This window comes from Lepisma saccharinum, chromosome 13, assembly GCF_977018435.1.
Source record: "Lepisma saccharinum chromosome 13, izLepSacc3.1, whole genome shotgun sequence".
NCBI lineage: Eukaryota > Metazoa > Arthropoda > Insecta > Zygentoma > Lepismatidae > Lepisma > Lepisma saccharinum.
Genome location: NC_139241.1, coordinates 76,806,535 through 76,821,466, shown reverse-complemented (window position 1 = coordinate 76,821,466; position 14,932 = coordinate 76,806,535). Strand labels below are relative to the sequence as shown.

The following is a 14,932-nucleotide window of genomic DNA, read 5'->3' as shown; positions in this document are numbered from 1 at the left end:
CTTCTGGACGGCCATGCCGCTATATAATTTTGTAGAAAATTAGGTATTTAAGAATAGTATATTAAGGATAGAAAATTGAGTATTTTCAAGCCGATGAAAGTTTCCCTAGCAAATTTCTTGTTATTAACACTCGCATGCTTTATTTGTCAGTTATGCTCCTTCTATGTTGCTGCATTCAATATACGTATATACATTATATATATATATATATATATATATATATATATACACACACATGTATAAAATAATTTGCCCACGCTACGAAGTCAGTGTTTCTACCTAATAAGGCAAGGACGTTTCACTTGTGTTTGTGTCACTTCATCCATTTCATGTTTTTCATTCATCCATATTGTCGTACTTACCAGTACACACACAAAAGCGACGTAAAATAACTAAAATATAAATAGAGTTTGGGGTGGGATAAAATACAGCCATCTAAAAATAGTAATGTAAAAGTAATAAAATAATAATAATGTCCTAGCACAATGAGTATCGTTTGGCATAATTTCACAGTTCAAATAGCACTTTTCATGGCTGAGTTGAGTTCCACTCTCTCTCTCCCCTCCATGTTCAAGTAAGATAAGCAGGAAACTTGTTTTTGAGCAGGCCGTTCGAAGTTCCATAGCAATAGTTTATTATGGAATTCTCCCGAGTAATCAATAGGTCTGGCAACACTGACGTAGCCGCGCTGAAGGCTCCTTCCCCCTGTCCTTTCCCCCACCCGCCAGCGCGGTGAGGTTCTGCGCAGGTTTGTTTCCTTGTGGTTCCACTATAGTATCTTCTCAGTTATCTGAAGTATTTTTATTAGTATGATGATGACCTGCTTAAAACAAGGAGGCATCTTTTTTAACACTACATCATTAGTTTCAGACAATGTACTTTGTTATTTACAGTTGAGTTTCTGTCCATTCGGTTAATAGCGACTACGACACTGAGTGATGATATAAATTGATGAAGGGACACTCACAAAGAACACCCCCCCCTACTTGAAGGTTTTCTACAGAAAGCATCTACTGTGGCATTGTCGTATTACGTCGTCTGTCTGTCTTTCTCTCAGGCATCACAACAGCAGAGGGGCATTGAAGCGAGACCGCTATTATGGTACGCAAGAGGCAAGCCTGAGAGAGGCAGCATTTACTTTTCCTGTACTGGGGCCGTATTTGCAAAAATCAGCTGCTGTTGTCTTTCTTTCGTCAGCATTGCTGTTGGGAATTGTTTCGTATTTTGTAAGCTGCAATATGTGTAATTGGCTTGCCTTGGAACAACTTTTATTTGTTTCAAATTACAAAGCATGTGGTTGTTGTGATCAGTCCTTCAAGTGGAAATTATTAGAAGGGTCGAGTTTTGTTATACTGGGGATGCTTTTTTTTCTGATTACATATGCGTGGCTATTTGTTTGGTTTTATTTTTGTCAACTTTATGCACAGAAAGACTAATCGGGACTGGACCTACAGTTTAAAGTGAGAACCGAACCACTGTGCCATGTGCCTCCACCGGGTATCGCACCCGGGACCCCTTGATTACAAGGCGACGCCGTTACCACTGAGCCCTCTCAAGTCACTACTTGCAGGCCTTCGTGGCAGAGTGGTTACCACATCGCGCTAACAAGCCAGAGGTTCCGCATGGGTGTTTGTGAGTGTAATTACGTTTTAGTTTATATTTTCAATAAAATAAAATTACTGCCTTGGTCAGCTTATTTAGTTTTTCGTAATTTCATCATATCACCGTTCATTCCCATCTTTGCAATTAGCTAAAAGTGGCAGAAAAGCGAAGTAAAATAAACCAAATCAATCAATCAAGTCACCACTTGCGCAGAGACTTGTTTCCTTTCGCTCGCCCCAGAAATTACTAAGACCAGAGTATATGAAATCAGTTCTTTGTGCATATTTCGATCCAATCTCATGCCTAGAACCGTACATTTTATGTGTGAAATGCCATACACGTAACGCTGGAACGCCCCATGCGTGTTTCACGTTTTCTTCATTTTCGACTCCTCACCCTCACAGCACCCCGTCAACACCCCTAGACGACTAATCCAGGCGCTACCGCTGCACCGTGCACAAAAATGGCGTAAATTACTAACAATGAAACTTTGCGAACTGGACAGGAACTTGAAGCGAAAGCGGAAAGGCACTTGTTTACGAAAGGAGAGGATATCCGTTTGTGGAGTGGAGGTTTGACTTTTTTTTTTTTAGTCTTGACGTATTTATGCGGTTCTCTGGAGTCCCTTTTGAGTTGGTTGTTGCGTGGGCTAGGGATGTCAATGTTTATCCAAGCAGTGACTCAACCCCCCTCTACAGGCGCCCACCAGATTCCATGGTCTTTGCCAGACTCGACGTTGGTTTTTACGTCGTACGTGTGCTGTTGCCTGTGACACAAATCCCAGCAAATGCATTGTTTGTACAGGGAGGTTATTGCAGCATGCCACCGCTTCAGCATCGGCCGCTTGCCGGCCCAGTCATGCAACAGGTGCCGGCAAATTGCGTAACAGATAGCCCGTAACAGAAACCGCTTGTTTTGTAATGTTTCCACTTTTCACAATTACAGTTACAATTACAATTGAAATAAGCACGTACCTTGTCGCACGGATGCAGGAAAAGGTGTCCTCCCAAATACAAATATTTCCGGCACCTTATTTCTGACATCTAATCTTAGATTAGACATCGCTACTTTATCCTCAGTTGACAGAAAGGGAAGACAGCATCCCGGCGCATAAAGCAAACCGAAAGCGTAAAATGATATTTAAAAGTAATAATAATGATGATCACTAACCTCCTGTGTTATAAGAGATGTTGAAAATGACTTCCTTCAACAGCAATACAACACGTTTCTTAGGTTCAAGAGATCCTGTCTATCGTAATCCCTGACCACTTTTCTGCAAGAATTCGTTTTCACGTAATTATCGTACATAAAAACTCTATGTTCAAGACTATATTTGTTTAACGACATAAGTAATGAATGAATAACAATTAACACACAATAAAGCACTAGCACACCAACTCAATAACACAGTATAAACAAAACGCGTACTGATAAACGCGAACAGAAGTGAACATGAATGAGCGTAGACTCACTGTCTGGTAGCCGACAGTGTTGCTAACCATTTTTCGGCAATGTCCCTACAGACGTAGTCAAAATGTCCCTACAACTGACCAAATGTCCCTACGCCAAGTAAAGTGACTAAAAAAAAAACACCTCATGAGCATGCAAACAGAAGATAAAATATACACATTTACTTACCAAATCTTTCTGCTCGGTGCTTCCACAATTAATGAAGGAGCGAATTTACAATACAGGACCTCTCCCCGATTTTTTGTAATATTTCGCATACTCACTAATTGAGGCCTCCTAATCACGAATTTGAAGTTAAAATTTGGGGGGTCACGTGTAGAAATTGCAAAATAAGTGACATTGAGTGGTCCGCGATCGGCACGATTGCTTATTATTTACCGGAAGATTTTGTGTTTCCAATACTTAAAAAACGAAATATACATTCCTGATATTACTACGACCCCAAATTTTAACTATGTTTGCCTATCCTAACCTAACCTAACCGTACCTGAATGGTTCGTGGGGCTATCCGTCAATGGTTTGTTGGGCTACCCGTGCATGTTTTTTTCGAGCCCAAATTTTAACTATGTTTGCCTAACCTAACTTAACCTAAACTTACCGAGAATGGTCAGTGGGGCTATTCCTGAATGGTTTTGCGGTAATTGTGATTACGAACCGATAAAAAATATTATTTTCGTAGCACTTTAACGGCAAACGTTCATCATCGAAGGCCATTTTCGTATCCTGCAATTTTATGATTGATGTACTGTTGCCAAATTTACCTGTAATCAAATCAGTTCTTCTACATCGTGATTGTCGCTGTCACATGTAAGCACGTTCTTTGGGCAATATACTGAAATCCATAAGTTTATTAATTAGCCCACAGCCATCCTCCTGCACACTCCACCTAACAATCTGTACAACATTAACAACTTTTTTACTGTTCTCTTCCGCCATTCTTACACGATCCATGCTCTCCAAGTATGAAATCAACAGTGTGGCAACGCTGTAGACAGCGTAACTAATTTTAATTTGTTCATATCAACAAATATGGCTACCATACTTGTATACGGAGAATCATTGCGAGAATTGAAAAGCTTATTTTACAACTTCTACACGTTAATGAACATTTTTTCCCCCTCACCCCAACATGTTAACTTGAGATAAATAATCACGAATAATTATTTCGTGAGTATAAGACGTAGCATAGAAATTACAGAAGGGTCCGGTATTGTAAATTCTTGCCTTAATGAATAATAGGGGTGTGCTGGACAGAATTTTTTGGGTCGGGACGGGATCGGGACGGTAATTTTTTTAAATCCCGACATTCGGGACTGAAAAATTTGCAATTTCCCGACCAAGTCGGAAAATTTTCTGGACGGGAAATGTTCGAAATTTCCCGAAGCACTGGAAATCTCGAATTTTACAAGTCATTTTCACTTTAAGTGATTGTTTTTGCATTTCTAGAATAAAAACTTACAACTTTCGATAAGTTCCAGAAACTTACAAGGCAGAAAACGTCGAGAATTAACGACTTTTTAAAGTAAAGAATCCAGCACACCCCTAATGAATAACGTTGAGTCGTTTACTGTTGATTATGTTATTTGAAGTCATACATGCTGCTGCTGTGAAGAGATAGATGTTGGTTGGTGATGCTGTATTTCCTGCATTCTTTAACAATTTTGGTCCCATTTTATTTCCCTTTTTTGTTTTTGTATCACTTAACATTGAAAATATTCTTTCCGTTTCCGCGTTAGAATGCGGCAATGTTAGCACTATTTTCGCGAGAGTGGAAATGTTTTCAAAAAGGAACTTGCCTTGAAAGTTTTTGGTAACCGATAACATGTTCCAAAATTCTGATGGAGATCTGTTAGTTAGTTCTTTTTTCTCCTCCTCGCTAAAGTATCCAGATAAACTAATTCATAAAATGTAATTTACCAAGATTGAAAAAAGTACCTACGTTTTCCCTCATTTGGCAAAATCTGTCCCTACGTTCCTACGCGGGCGAAATTTAGTGAAAAGTCCCTATGCGTAGGGACATGTCCCTACGGTTGGCATCACTGCCGACACGTACAGTATGAAGCGCCATCTCGCGGCTGACAATTCACCCAACCCCCGATAAGCTGCAGGCGCTGTCGCGACAACTGAGAATAAAGTAGCGATGACTAATCTAAGATTAGACGTCAGAAATAAGGTGCCAGAAATATTTGTATTTGGGAGGACACCTTTTCCTGCATCCGTGCGACAAGGTACGTGCTTATTTCAATTGTAATTGTAACTGTAATTGTGAAAAGTGGAAACATTACAAAACAAGCGGTTTCTGTTACGGGCTATCTGTTACGCAATTTGCCGGCACCTGTTGCATGACTGGACCGGCAAGCGGCCGATGCTGAAGCGGTGGCATGCTGCAATAACCTCCCTGTAGATGGACTGGCTTGAGCTTTATTGATTCGTTCGTTCGTTCGTTCTTTCTAGCTAGAATTGACCTCTGAGGCTAGGAGGTGTGTCGAGTAGGGAGGGCTGTGCGACCTCTGTAATATCTCGGGGTATAAGGACCCTCCCTTCCACGTAGCCCACAGGATGTCTACCAGTCTAGGAATCCTATACATGCAAGGGAAATTTACGGTTTCTGGAAGACTCAAAATTTTTGTTTTATATCAACAGCCAACCCTCCCCACCTCTTACAAAAAAATCTGTCGATATGCACGTGGCTTCTTCACTCTTACCGCCTTCCCTACCAAACCACCTTCTGAATTAAATGGCATGATCAACTTGTAAGCTCACGTCGCTCAAAGATGTTTTTCTCAGTGTTTATCACCACGAAATCAGCTTCGTAATATTTTATCACGGAGTGCTCTGAATTCCCCTGTTGCGGAGATAAACCCGTCTTTATCAAAAACTGACATTTCTCAAGAGAGATACTGTATCTCCAAATTTGTATTTACTTTCAACAAGTGTCCTTTGTTTCAAGTTACATTGTTGGTATTTTCAGTGTACAAAAGTTGCCGCAAATGTTGTTCACCCTACTTTTTTTTAGCTACAGGTAATTCTAAAGTCGCGTGGCTATAACTCTGATCAACACTAGATGGCATTGGGTTTTCTACAAGGTCAGGCCGCCTACCTACAGTGTTGCAAATAAGCAACAATTTCAACCGACGAAATCACATAACGTACAACGCGCCAAGTGTCGACTGACAACTTAGAAGATGTGTGGCAACCCTGGAGGGCCAGGGGTGTGGAGGAGGCAAGGGGAAGCTTCGACCTTGACTGGTCTATTTTCGTGGAGAGAGCAATAGGAACTTTTGCTCCGCGAATCCAAGGGGAGAGTGATCCGTGCTAACTGGTTGGATTGTGGCGATAGTGATATTAGAGATTAATGGGTTTTGTTTGATTTTTATTTTTCATTGGTGCGCCTTCCCGATGGCACAGGCAACATCGTCGCCTTGTAATCAAGAAGTCCCTGGTTCCGTACCCGGTGGAGGCACATAGTGGTTCGGATTCCACTTTAAACCATAAGTCCAGTCCCGATTAGCCTTCTGTGCATAAAGTGGACTTAAAACTCAAATCGTTTTCTTTGATGGTCAAGTCAGCTGGCAATCTGGCATGTCAAGGCGTGGTTTCGATTCCCTGGGTGAATGATGGGAATTTCTCTAACAATATTCTGTATGAAGCTGCCCTGGTGCTCACCCAGCCTCCAGTCAATGGACACCTGAAGGGTAAAGGCGGCCGGGGCGTGGTGCTGATTGCATCACCTCCATTGCCGAATGTGGGAGCTCCTGCGTTGTCACTGTGCGACGTTATTTTATTTAATGTCAACAGGGCGACATAAGATTTCAAATATGTTGAAGATTTTGACAAAGAAGTTAGGAAGGAAAGTAAAACGTATAACAAACACGGGGCACTCGGAAACAAGCGAAGGGTAAGCAAGAGCAAAAAAAAAACAAATGACTGTCCACTTCCGGGGTTCTTATATTGGTTAAGCTGCATCTCAAATCACCCTATATGCCTTCAGTGCAGTTTATCCAAAATTTTCTAGTGGGGGATGGGGTGTAAGGGTAACTATTTAGCCCAAATGACCGTAAATGTGGCCTTTGTGAAAAATTTTGTTGAAGAAATTTGGAGGAGTGTGTGTGTGTGTGGATGAATCACTGGCGCAGTGCTCAGGGGATAACTTTAGTTTTGTAAGCTTTTTTCCCCTCTTGTTTTTAGTTGGTTAGCCTCCTCATCTCGGCAAATGGATGAAGTGACGATAGAACAATATCAAAAATATACTTTTTTTCTGCAGGAGCGTATATTCTAGGCTATCTGCGAAGCCTGAAGTCTAGAGAATAAAATGCAGGAGGAAAATCGATCAGAAATTGTTAATAAAATTATTCGTATCGTTGAAATGATGATGGTGATTCTGGAGTTGGCAACCTGATTTCTTGAGAGTTGGCAACCTGATTTCCTATGAGTTGGCAACCTGATTTCCTATGAGTTGGCAACCTGATTTCCTATGAGTTGGCAACCTGATTTCCTATGAGTTGGCAACCTGATTTCTTGAGAGTTGGCAACCTGATTTCCTGAGAGTTGGCAACCTGATTTCCTGAGAGTTGGCAACCTGATTTCCTGAGAGTTGGCAACCTGATTTCTTGAGAGTTGGCAACCTGATTTCCTATGAGTTGGCAACCTGATTTCTTAGGAGTTGGCAACCTGATTTCTTAGGAGTTGGTAAACTTATTTCTATTCGTAGGCTAGGACCACGTGACATAGTGAGCGAGATAGCCCAGATCTTGGACTCAATATGCGCCTCTGCCAGAACCACAATTTTTCACAGTGTGGTACTCTTAATCACCTGGGTATTCGTGTATGCAGTCGTCCTATTTCATTGTGTATATGAAACAAGTGAAACTTAAATTAACCCTCTAAAATTTGTCTCCCCCCCCCCCTTAAAGTACCCTTTTCAGATCCGCCACTGCCGAAATCTGAAAAATCGGAGAGTTTGTTTTGGCAGAATGAGTGTGAGCTCCTCTTGTCTTGTCTGGAGAGGGAGAGTGCCCTCGAAGCGAAGATTGCGTGAGCTTCTAAGAGCAGCTGTGGAGCCGAGCATCTGGTGTGTGGATGGTCGCTCTGGCACGTGGTCCTCTACTCGCTCTCCGTCCTGCCCAGTGTTGCCACATGAAGGGAAATTCGGACCGAAATTTTAGCCAAGAGGGAAAAGGGAATTTCGATGAAAAATACCACAATTTCAGGGAAATTTTAAAGACATTTGACTATATTATTACAGTTAATGTTAAGTTCCACTTTCATATTCACATTTTCATGTTTTCTGTTCTTTTTTCTGCTTCTTTGAATATAGCCTGTATCTATTTATATTTCTTTTAAGTACATCGCTTTTCTGCACCTTCGGATAATAGTAACGATGAAGATTAACGATTTAATGGATTCCTGACCAGGGTCCAAACCTAGCACATCTGCTCAGGAAGCGATAATGTGAAAAATTTTAACATTTTTTTCACACGGACATGGACCAACGGAAATACTACTACTGCTGCTTCCACCACCACTAATAATAATAATAATTACAGCTACTGTTACTACCACTAATAATACTTATTATTATTATTGTATGCTTTGCTTAGGTGAAGGAAAAAATGGTCCAAGGGAAATTTTTGCCCCATGGAAAGGGTAAGTGTGCCCTCATATTGTGGCAACACTGGTCCTGCCTTCACACGCTGATAAGACTTGACTCTTCACGGAGTGTCTGTGGCTCCATGTCTGGGCTATTCTAAGGCCCACTTTTGACGCAAACATTTCCTTCAAAATTCTTGTTAATTCTTCCCAAAAATCACACTGTATACCTATATTTAATAGCAGACATTGACGTCGCCAGAAAATTTTATAAAGAAGGCCAGGCCATTGATAAAACTTGGATAGTAGAAATAATAACTTGGTAAACTGTTAGAAACTAATAAAATAATCAAATTTTATTATTTTTTAATTGATTTTATACTTGACCCACCGGAGAAGCCACTAGATCTTACTTTCTCTCTCTTACGCACACACACACACACAGAAAGATATACGAATTTCTACATAATATACATATTTATTATATTACATATACAAATGTTACAATGTATTTCAGATTATATAGGTAATATGTAATTATATTATATAATAATGAAAGTAAAGGACATCCATAAAGCATTCAACTAATTCTCTTTCCAACTGCTTGAAAATGTCACTAAATTACATAAATAGACAAATTGTTTTATTTATATTTTCTATTAATGTAAATGAACTAGATTTCGTACTTGTTTTTGTCTTGCAATTTTTGTTTTACTTTTATTGTGTGCATATAGTGTTAATTGGTGTAGATCTCTTCAAAAGGGGGGGGGGGGGAGGAGAAAGAAGCATGCAACACACATAAGAACACTTACACATATTATCCTTCGTTCTCCTCTGTGTGTTTTCGATAATATCCCTAATAAAGTATATTTGTTGTTGTAACTTACTCTCCCCACACAGAAATGTTTGGTGGGAGATTTTTGGGAACAAACTTGTTGGTGGGGGGAAATCCTCCCTGACCCCCCGTCCCTCCCCCAGGATTTCGCACGCTGGTGTTGGTCTCCTCTAGAAGAAACTGCCAGTGGAGGCAGGCCCTCCAGCTGGTAACGTGAAGCAGGTGCCGCTATATAGAACAGATGTTTGTAGAATTCGAAATTTTTGCTTTGCAGCAAGTGGAAAATGTTGTTAGCTAAGAAAGTATAAACTTGGGACACTTCACAGTGTTGCCACGGCAGAATTGTAGGTGTGAAGTGAAATTTGATGACAAACATACAGGGAAGTTAGAAGATATCCGGCTGGCATATTAAATTGAAGATCATAGATTGGATGCGTCAGCACTTGGGCTACTGAAACCGTCACAGCATATGGTAATACAGTAATTAAAATCAACACGTGTGCCTGAAGACTAAAATAAATGGTTCAGAGGAATGGCGTAACTCCATTGAGCAAAAGGTCACATTTAGGTAACTTAGGACTATGTTTAGCTGTTGAGGAGCACAAACATAGTGATACCTCTATGAGCAAGAATTGGAAACTTGGGAGATGCTTACTTCTAGCACTGAAATGTAGATACTTCACAGTTCTAAGTTATACATCTGACTCCATTTCCATAGAAAGTGGAGTTACAACACTTATGCTCTGAACTCTTCAAATCTCTTGTTAAAAGCTGAGGCTGTAAAGGGGGTTAGATCCAGACGCCAGAGCCTCGTTGGCCTCCACAAATTCGGTTTGCCGGAGTGTACTATGTGGAAATGAAATTGGCAGTTGAATTGCTTCAGCAAATGTCATCCCCTAAGTAATGCAAGTTGTAATAGCACAGCTAGTATATAGCTGATTCTGAAATTTCCACGTCACTTCGTCGAGCCTACATCAGTTCCATTTCATCGTCCCATTCGCTTTTGGCCCTAAAGGGACAGAGAAGTATGTAAAACAAAAGACACATTTGTTATTAATGTGTACTGATTCGATTTCCTGTAGAGGCGCATTGCGCACTTGGAACTGTAGTTCCTGTCTCGATCAGCGTTTTTGCCGATTTATACCATCTGGTGAGACTTTCAGGAACCACTCCACGTAGAACACTTCGCTGCGCTTCACCGTGTTGAAGCCGTTCAAAGCATAGGGAACATGCGAAAAAGTAGCGTCTACTGTTCAGTTTTTAGCTCTAAATCGTTTTGTGGTTCAGGACAAGTGAAAAGCTTACATGTGTTTTCTACCCCGTGGAATCAACAAAATCAAATGTTTAAATAAATCAGGGAAAACAGAACTGATTGACAAGATCGGCATAACTGAAATGCGGCAAGGAAATTACGAAGAATGCACGAGTCTGTTCACTTTATTTTCCGAAATAATCTTTCGGAAATGTGATTTTATTGCCATGAAAGTAAGTTTTAAATTGTTCTTTATGAATATACCATTTTTTTTCGAAAACAATGGATTATGCATGCAATTTGGAACAAGATGCAAGTCGATTAAGTGCGAAGATGAAAATAGTATGAAAATTAATTAATGTCCGCAATCATAAAGGTAAGTCAGAAATACATAATTGACATGTTAATGTTGCCGTTTCATTCAGTCAGTCAATTTTCAGTGAAGACTGGCGATAGCCTCAATGAACGTGTTGTCATTGTTGTTATTATTATCCGGTGTTATTAAACTAGCCTGCCTCTTTGGGGAAAAAACTGCAACGGCATGTTTACATTTATTTCCTGCCCAAGCTTTGCAATACAGGTGAATTGCTTTTTTCAAATCATTTCTGAGAGCCAGAGTTAGGCAGTTATGTACAACCGAGGTGCAGTGCAGATGAAACAGCACTGCTTTGAAGAACCAGTGCGTATACATTAGTTTCGTCTGCATTTTCCGTGTTATTTTTATTATCATAATTAAATGCCTCGCTCTCAGCACAGCTACACCTTCGTTATATAGTTCCTGGAATTCACATCGCATTCGCAATATTCAAATATAACGCGTAATTTAAACGTTTCTTCCATACCAGCAATGATAACACGCTGTTATTACGTACTACTACTGAATGTAAACAAAGATTTATCCTACATAGAGCGGCCATATTGGAAGCGACACTAGCGCTCAGGTGGCAATTTTAATCGCGAATACTCCATGCGTTTACTTCGTTAACGTCGAAGAACTGAAGAAAGCCGCCGCCACGAACGTGGGTGGGGATAAATAGCGGGCGAGTTGTTTTCGTCCAATCACACTCAACCTTCAGCCAATGGGCGCAGCTGTCATTCTGCTCGTCTACTCCACGTGGAGTCTTGTCACATGACTGCGGATACGCTGTTGGCGTACTTTGCAACTTCAATGTGGTGACCGTGGGAAGGTGGTTGTGCGCGGAGGGACAAGGTGGCGTATAGTAGATGTGTGGCAACACTGTGCGTTGAATGTGATTGTTGCAGCTCCGTGGACTTCAAAGCCAGCGGATCGTTAACGTAGCTAGCGCGACGACTATAGCACAATTCCTCGTGTGAGAACCAGAGGGACATAACTCCCAATTTATCAAATTTACAGGACAGGAAATTATGTGTATTCTTACGAATATGTCACTCTTCAAAAAAGCCAGTAAATTCGAGATACGTGACTCCGCCTTACTGCTAAGGGTTTATTTAAGCAAAACTGAAAACAGCATTTTTTTGGAGTTACGATACTCTGGTTCTCATACAACAATTATATGGGTGTATAGCATGATCATAATACTGAAGTTTCGTGCACACTAACTCAAATATAAGACTTGGTGTTTTTTCCTCAGTAAGTGTTAGCACACTGCTCCCTCCCCAGAAATTATCTACAGTATCCGGACTGTTTCAACGTGATTGGTGTGTTTGTGTTAACCATACACATGGTGCGTCTGCAGTCTCTACATCCTTCTTGACAGAACACGAAATGGGCCATAAACAGTACGGACACTGGTGAAGAACTTTTTTTTCTATCTCGGTCTGGCGAGTGGGAGGGTGCGTGACGTCACCGCGAACCAGATGGCGCCTGTGTAGACGTTTCTGTGTGGTGAACTCACCCCGGGTAGGATAAACAGATTGCTGGAAATAAGTTGATATTGTGAAATCTAAACAGTAAATCATTCCGAAATCCTGGTTGCAAAGTTTTATAATCGTGACTACGCCCTCTCGTCCCTTCTAGCCCAACCCCTGTTGACATTGTTCTGGTGGAAAGGAATTTATTGTTAGGTATTTTGCTTTTGATAAGACTTTTGTCATATTAGTGATAAAGGGGGCGCTACACAACAGTATGTCAGTGTTGCCAAAACCAGTGAGCTCAATTTTACCATTCCTAGGTACAAAATTTCCTCTTCATCACACTAAAAATTGAATTCAGAATCAGATAGCTTCGTCAATAATAATTTCCCTCCCCTCCCCCCATTGGTCCACATAAATGAATGAAAATAAAGACATAATAAAACTTTAGATTTATTTATTTGTGGCGGAGATTAAGGCTCATGCCTTTTCTTACACTCAGCCACATACAAAAGTTCATAATATAGAACATATTCATAAATTGATTCATATATAAACATTGCAAATAACGATCACACATATACCTTTCATGTCAAACCAACAGCGGTAAAAATATGTAATTCAAAGAAATACATAAAACATATATATATATATACATGTACACACACTCATACGTAGGTTTATATACATAAAGGCCACTACAAATATTTATTAAACATGTATTAATTTGATAAAACAAAAAAAAATCGCTCCATAAAACTTTCTCTTAATCTTCTTTTGAAGATACCTATGGAAATTGATTTTCTCATTTCATGTGAAAGTGCATTCCAGTCCCTAACCACTGATACAGTAAAAGAGTTACTAAAAAATTCAGTTTTGTGAGTTTTAATTGCCAGAAGATTGGAACTTTGGGATCTTGTGTACGATAACTCCGGGTTTCCTGAGGGAAGCAATCTGTCTGCGAGATATAAAGTAACTTATATAGCAACACTACTTTGCGAAAAATATACGAAAATGTTCATTGTTCACATTAACTTGTGTGTTATGTGCAACACCTGATGGGTTTGGGAAGGCCGATTTTATGGACAAAGTGCTATTTTAGTGTCATATAATGTTAGCAGTTGAGGATTCTGCACTTAATAATAAAATCCATAGTAAAATCATTTCATAAAAACCTTAAGAAATCAGGGAAAGAGTTTTCTCTTTTGCTTGCCAGGATTGCACACCAAAAAACAAAATCATTTTTTAGTTCCAATTTTTTTTTGGGGGGGGGGATGATATGTAAAAGTATTTTATTTTTGTAAAATTTGTTTTAAAGAATGTTGAGTAAACTTGATCGTGTTGATTAACATACGTGCAAACTCGTACTGATTTGAACCTAGATTTACATGTCAGTATTTCTAAGATGAAACTGCGATGAACACCCTGATTTTAACAAGTGTTTTGTAATTTCAGGCTTCCACAATAGATGGCCGAAGGAAAGGGGCGTGCCTCTTCTGTCAAGAGTACTTCATGGACCTCTATCTTCTGGCGGAACTCAAGACAATCAGTTTGAAAGTGACGACAGTAGACATGCAGAAACCACCGCCAGATTTTAGGTAAGCTGGCAAATTATTCTTTCTACTTAAGCCAGGACTTACGAGGGGGTATCCAAAAGTTTTAATTATCACCAAGAAATAAAAAACATACAATAGTCACTTGCAGTGGTCAAAGTTAATTCTTCTCCACGTAGTCTCCCTGCAGAGTCACACATTTTTGCCAGCGTTTCTTCATCTGTTTCAAGCCCTTTTTGTAGAAGTCCTCCGCTTTGCTCGAAAACCACTGTTCCACTTCGAAAATGACATCCTCTCTGTCGTCAAATCGCCGACCACGAAGTGGTTTCTTCATCTCGGAAAAGAGGAAGAAGTCGCTTGGCGCAAGATCAGGCGAATAAGGTTGATGCTGCAAAAGTTCATAGCCTAACCGGTGAGCGGCGACAACGGATGCTGGGGCCGTATGGACGGGTGCATTGTCGGCCAGCAGACGGACGCCTTTGCTGATCATGCCACGACGTTTTTGTTTTAATGCATCACGCAGTTTCTCCAGAAGGTTGCAGCAGTAATCGCTGTTGAGGGTCTCGCCCTTCGGAAGGTAATCGGTTAAGATTACCCCACTTCTATCCCAAAAAAACGGACAGCATCACCTTCCCGGCAGATTTCTGGACCTTCTCCTCCTTGGGAGTGGGGGGAGGATGAATGTTTCCACTCCTTGCTCATTTCTTTGGTCTCCGGATCGTAGAGGTATACCCAGCACTCGTCCATAGTGACGAGACGAGCAAAAAAATCGTCTTCATTCCGCTCCAACAGAGTCAA

General features: G+C 40.5%; 1 protein-coding gene across 1 annotated transcript in view; it reads left to right on the top strand.

The window, feature by feature from the left end:
• Clic (chloride intracellular channel protein 5) overlaps positions 1-14,932 on the top strand; it is a 140,832-nt gene that overhangs the window by 99,802 nt on the left and 26,098 nt on the right. Inside the window, exon 2 of the mRNA XM_083134478.1 lies at positions 14,037-14,179. Within this exon, the coding sequence (XP_082990604.1) occupies positions 14,037-14,179 (143 nt within the window). The remainder of the gene's footprint in view (positions 1-14,036; positions 14,180-14,932) is intronic.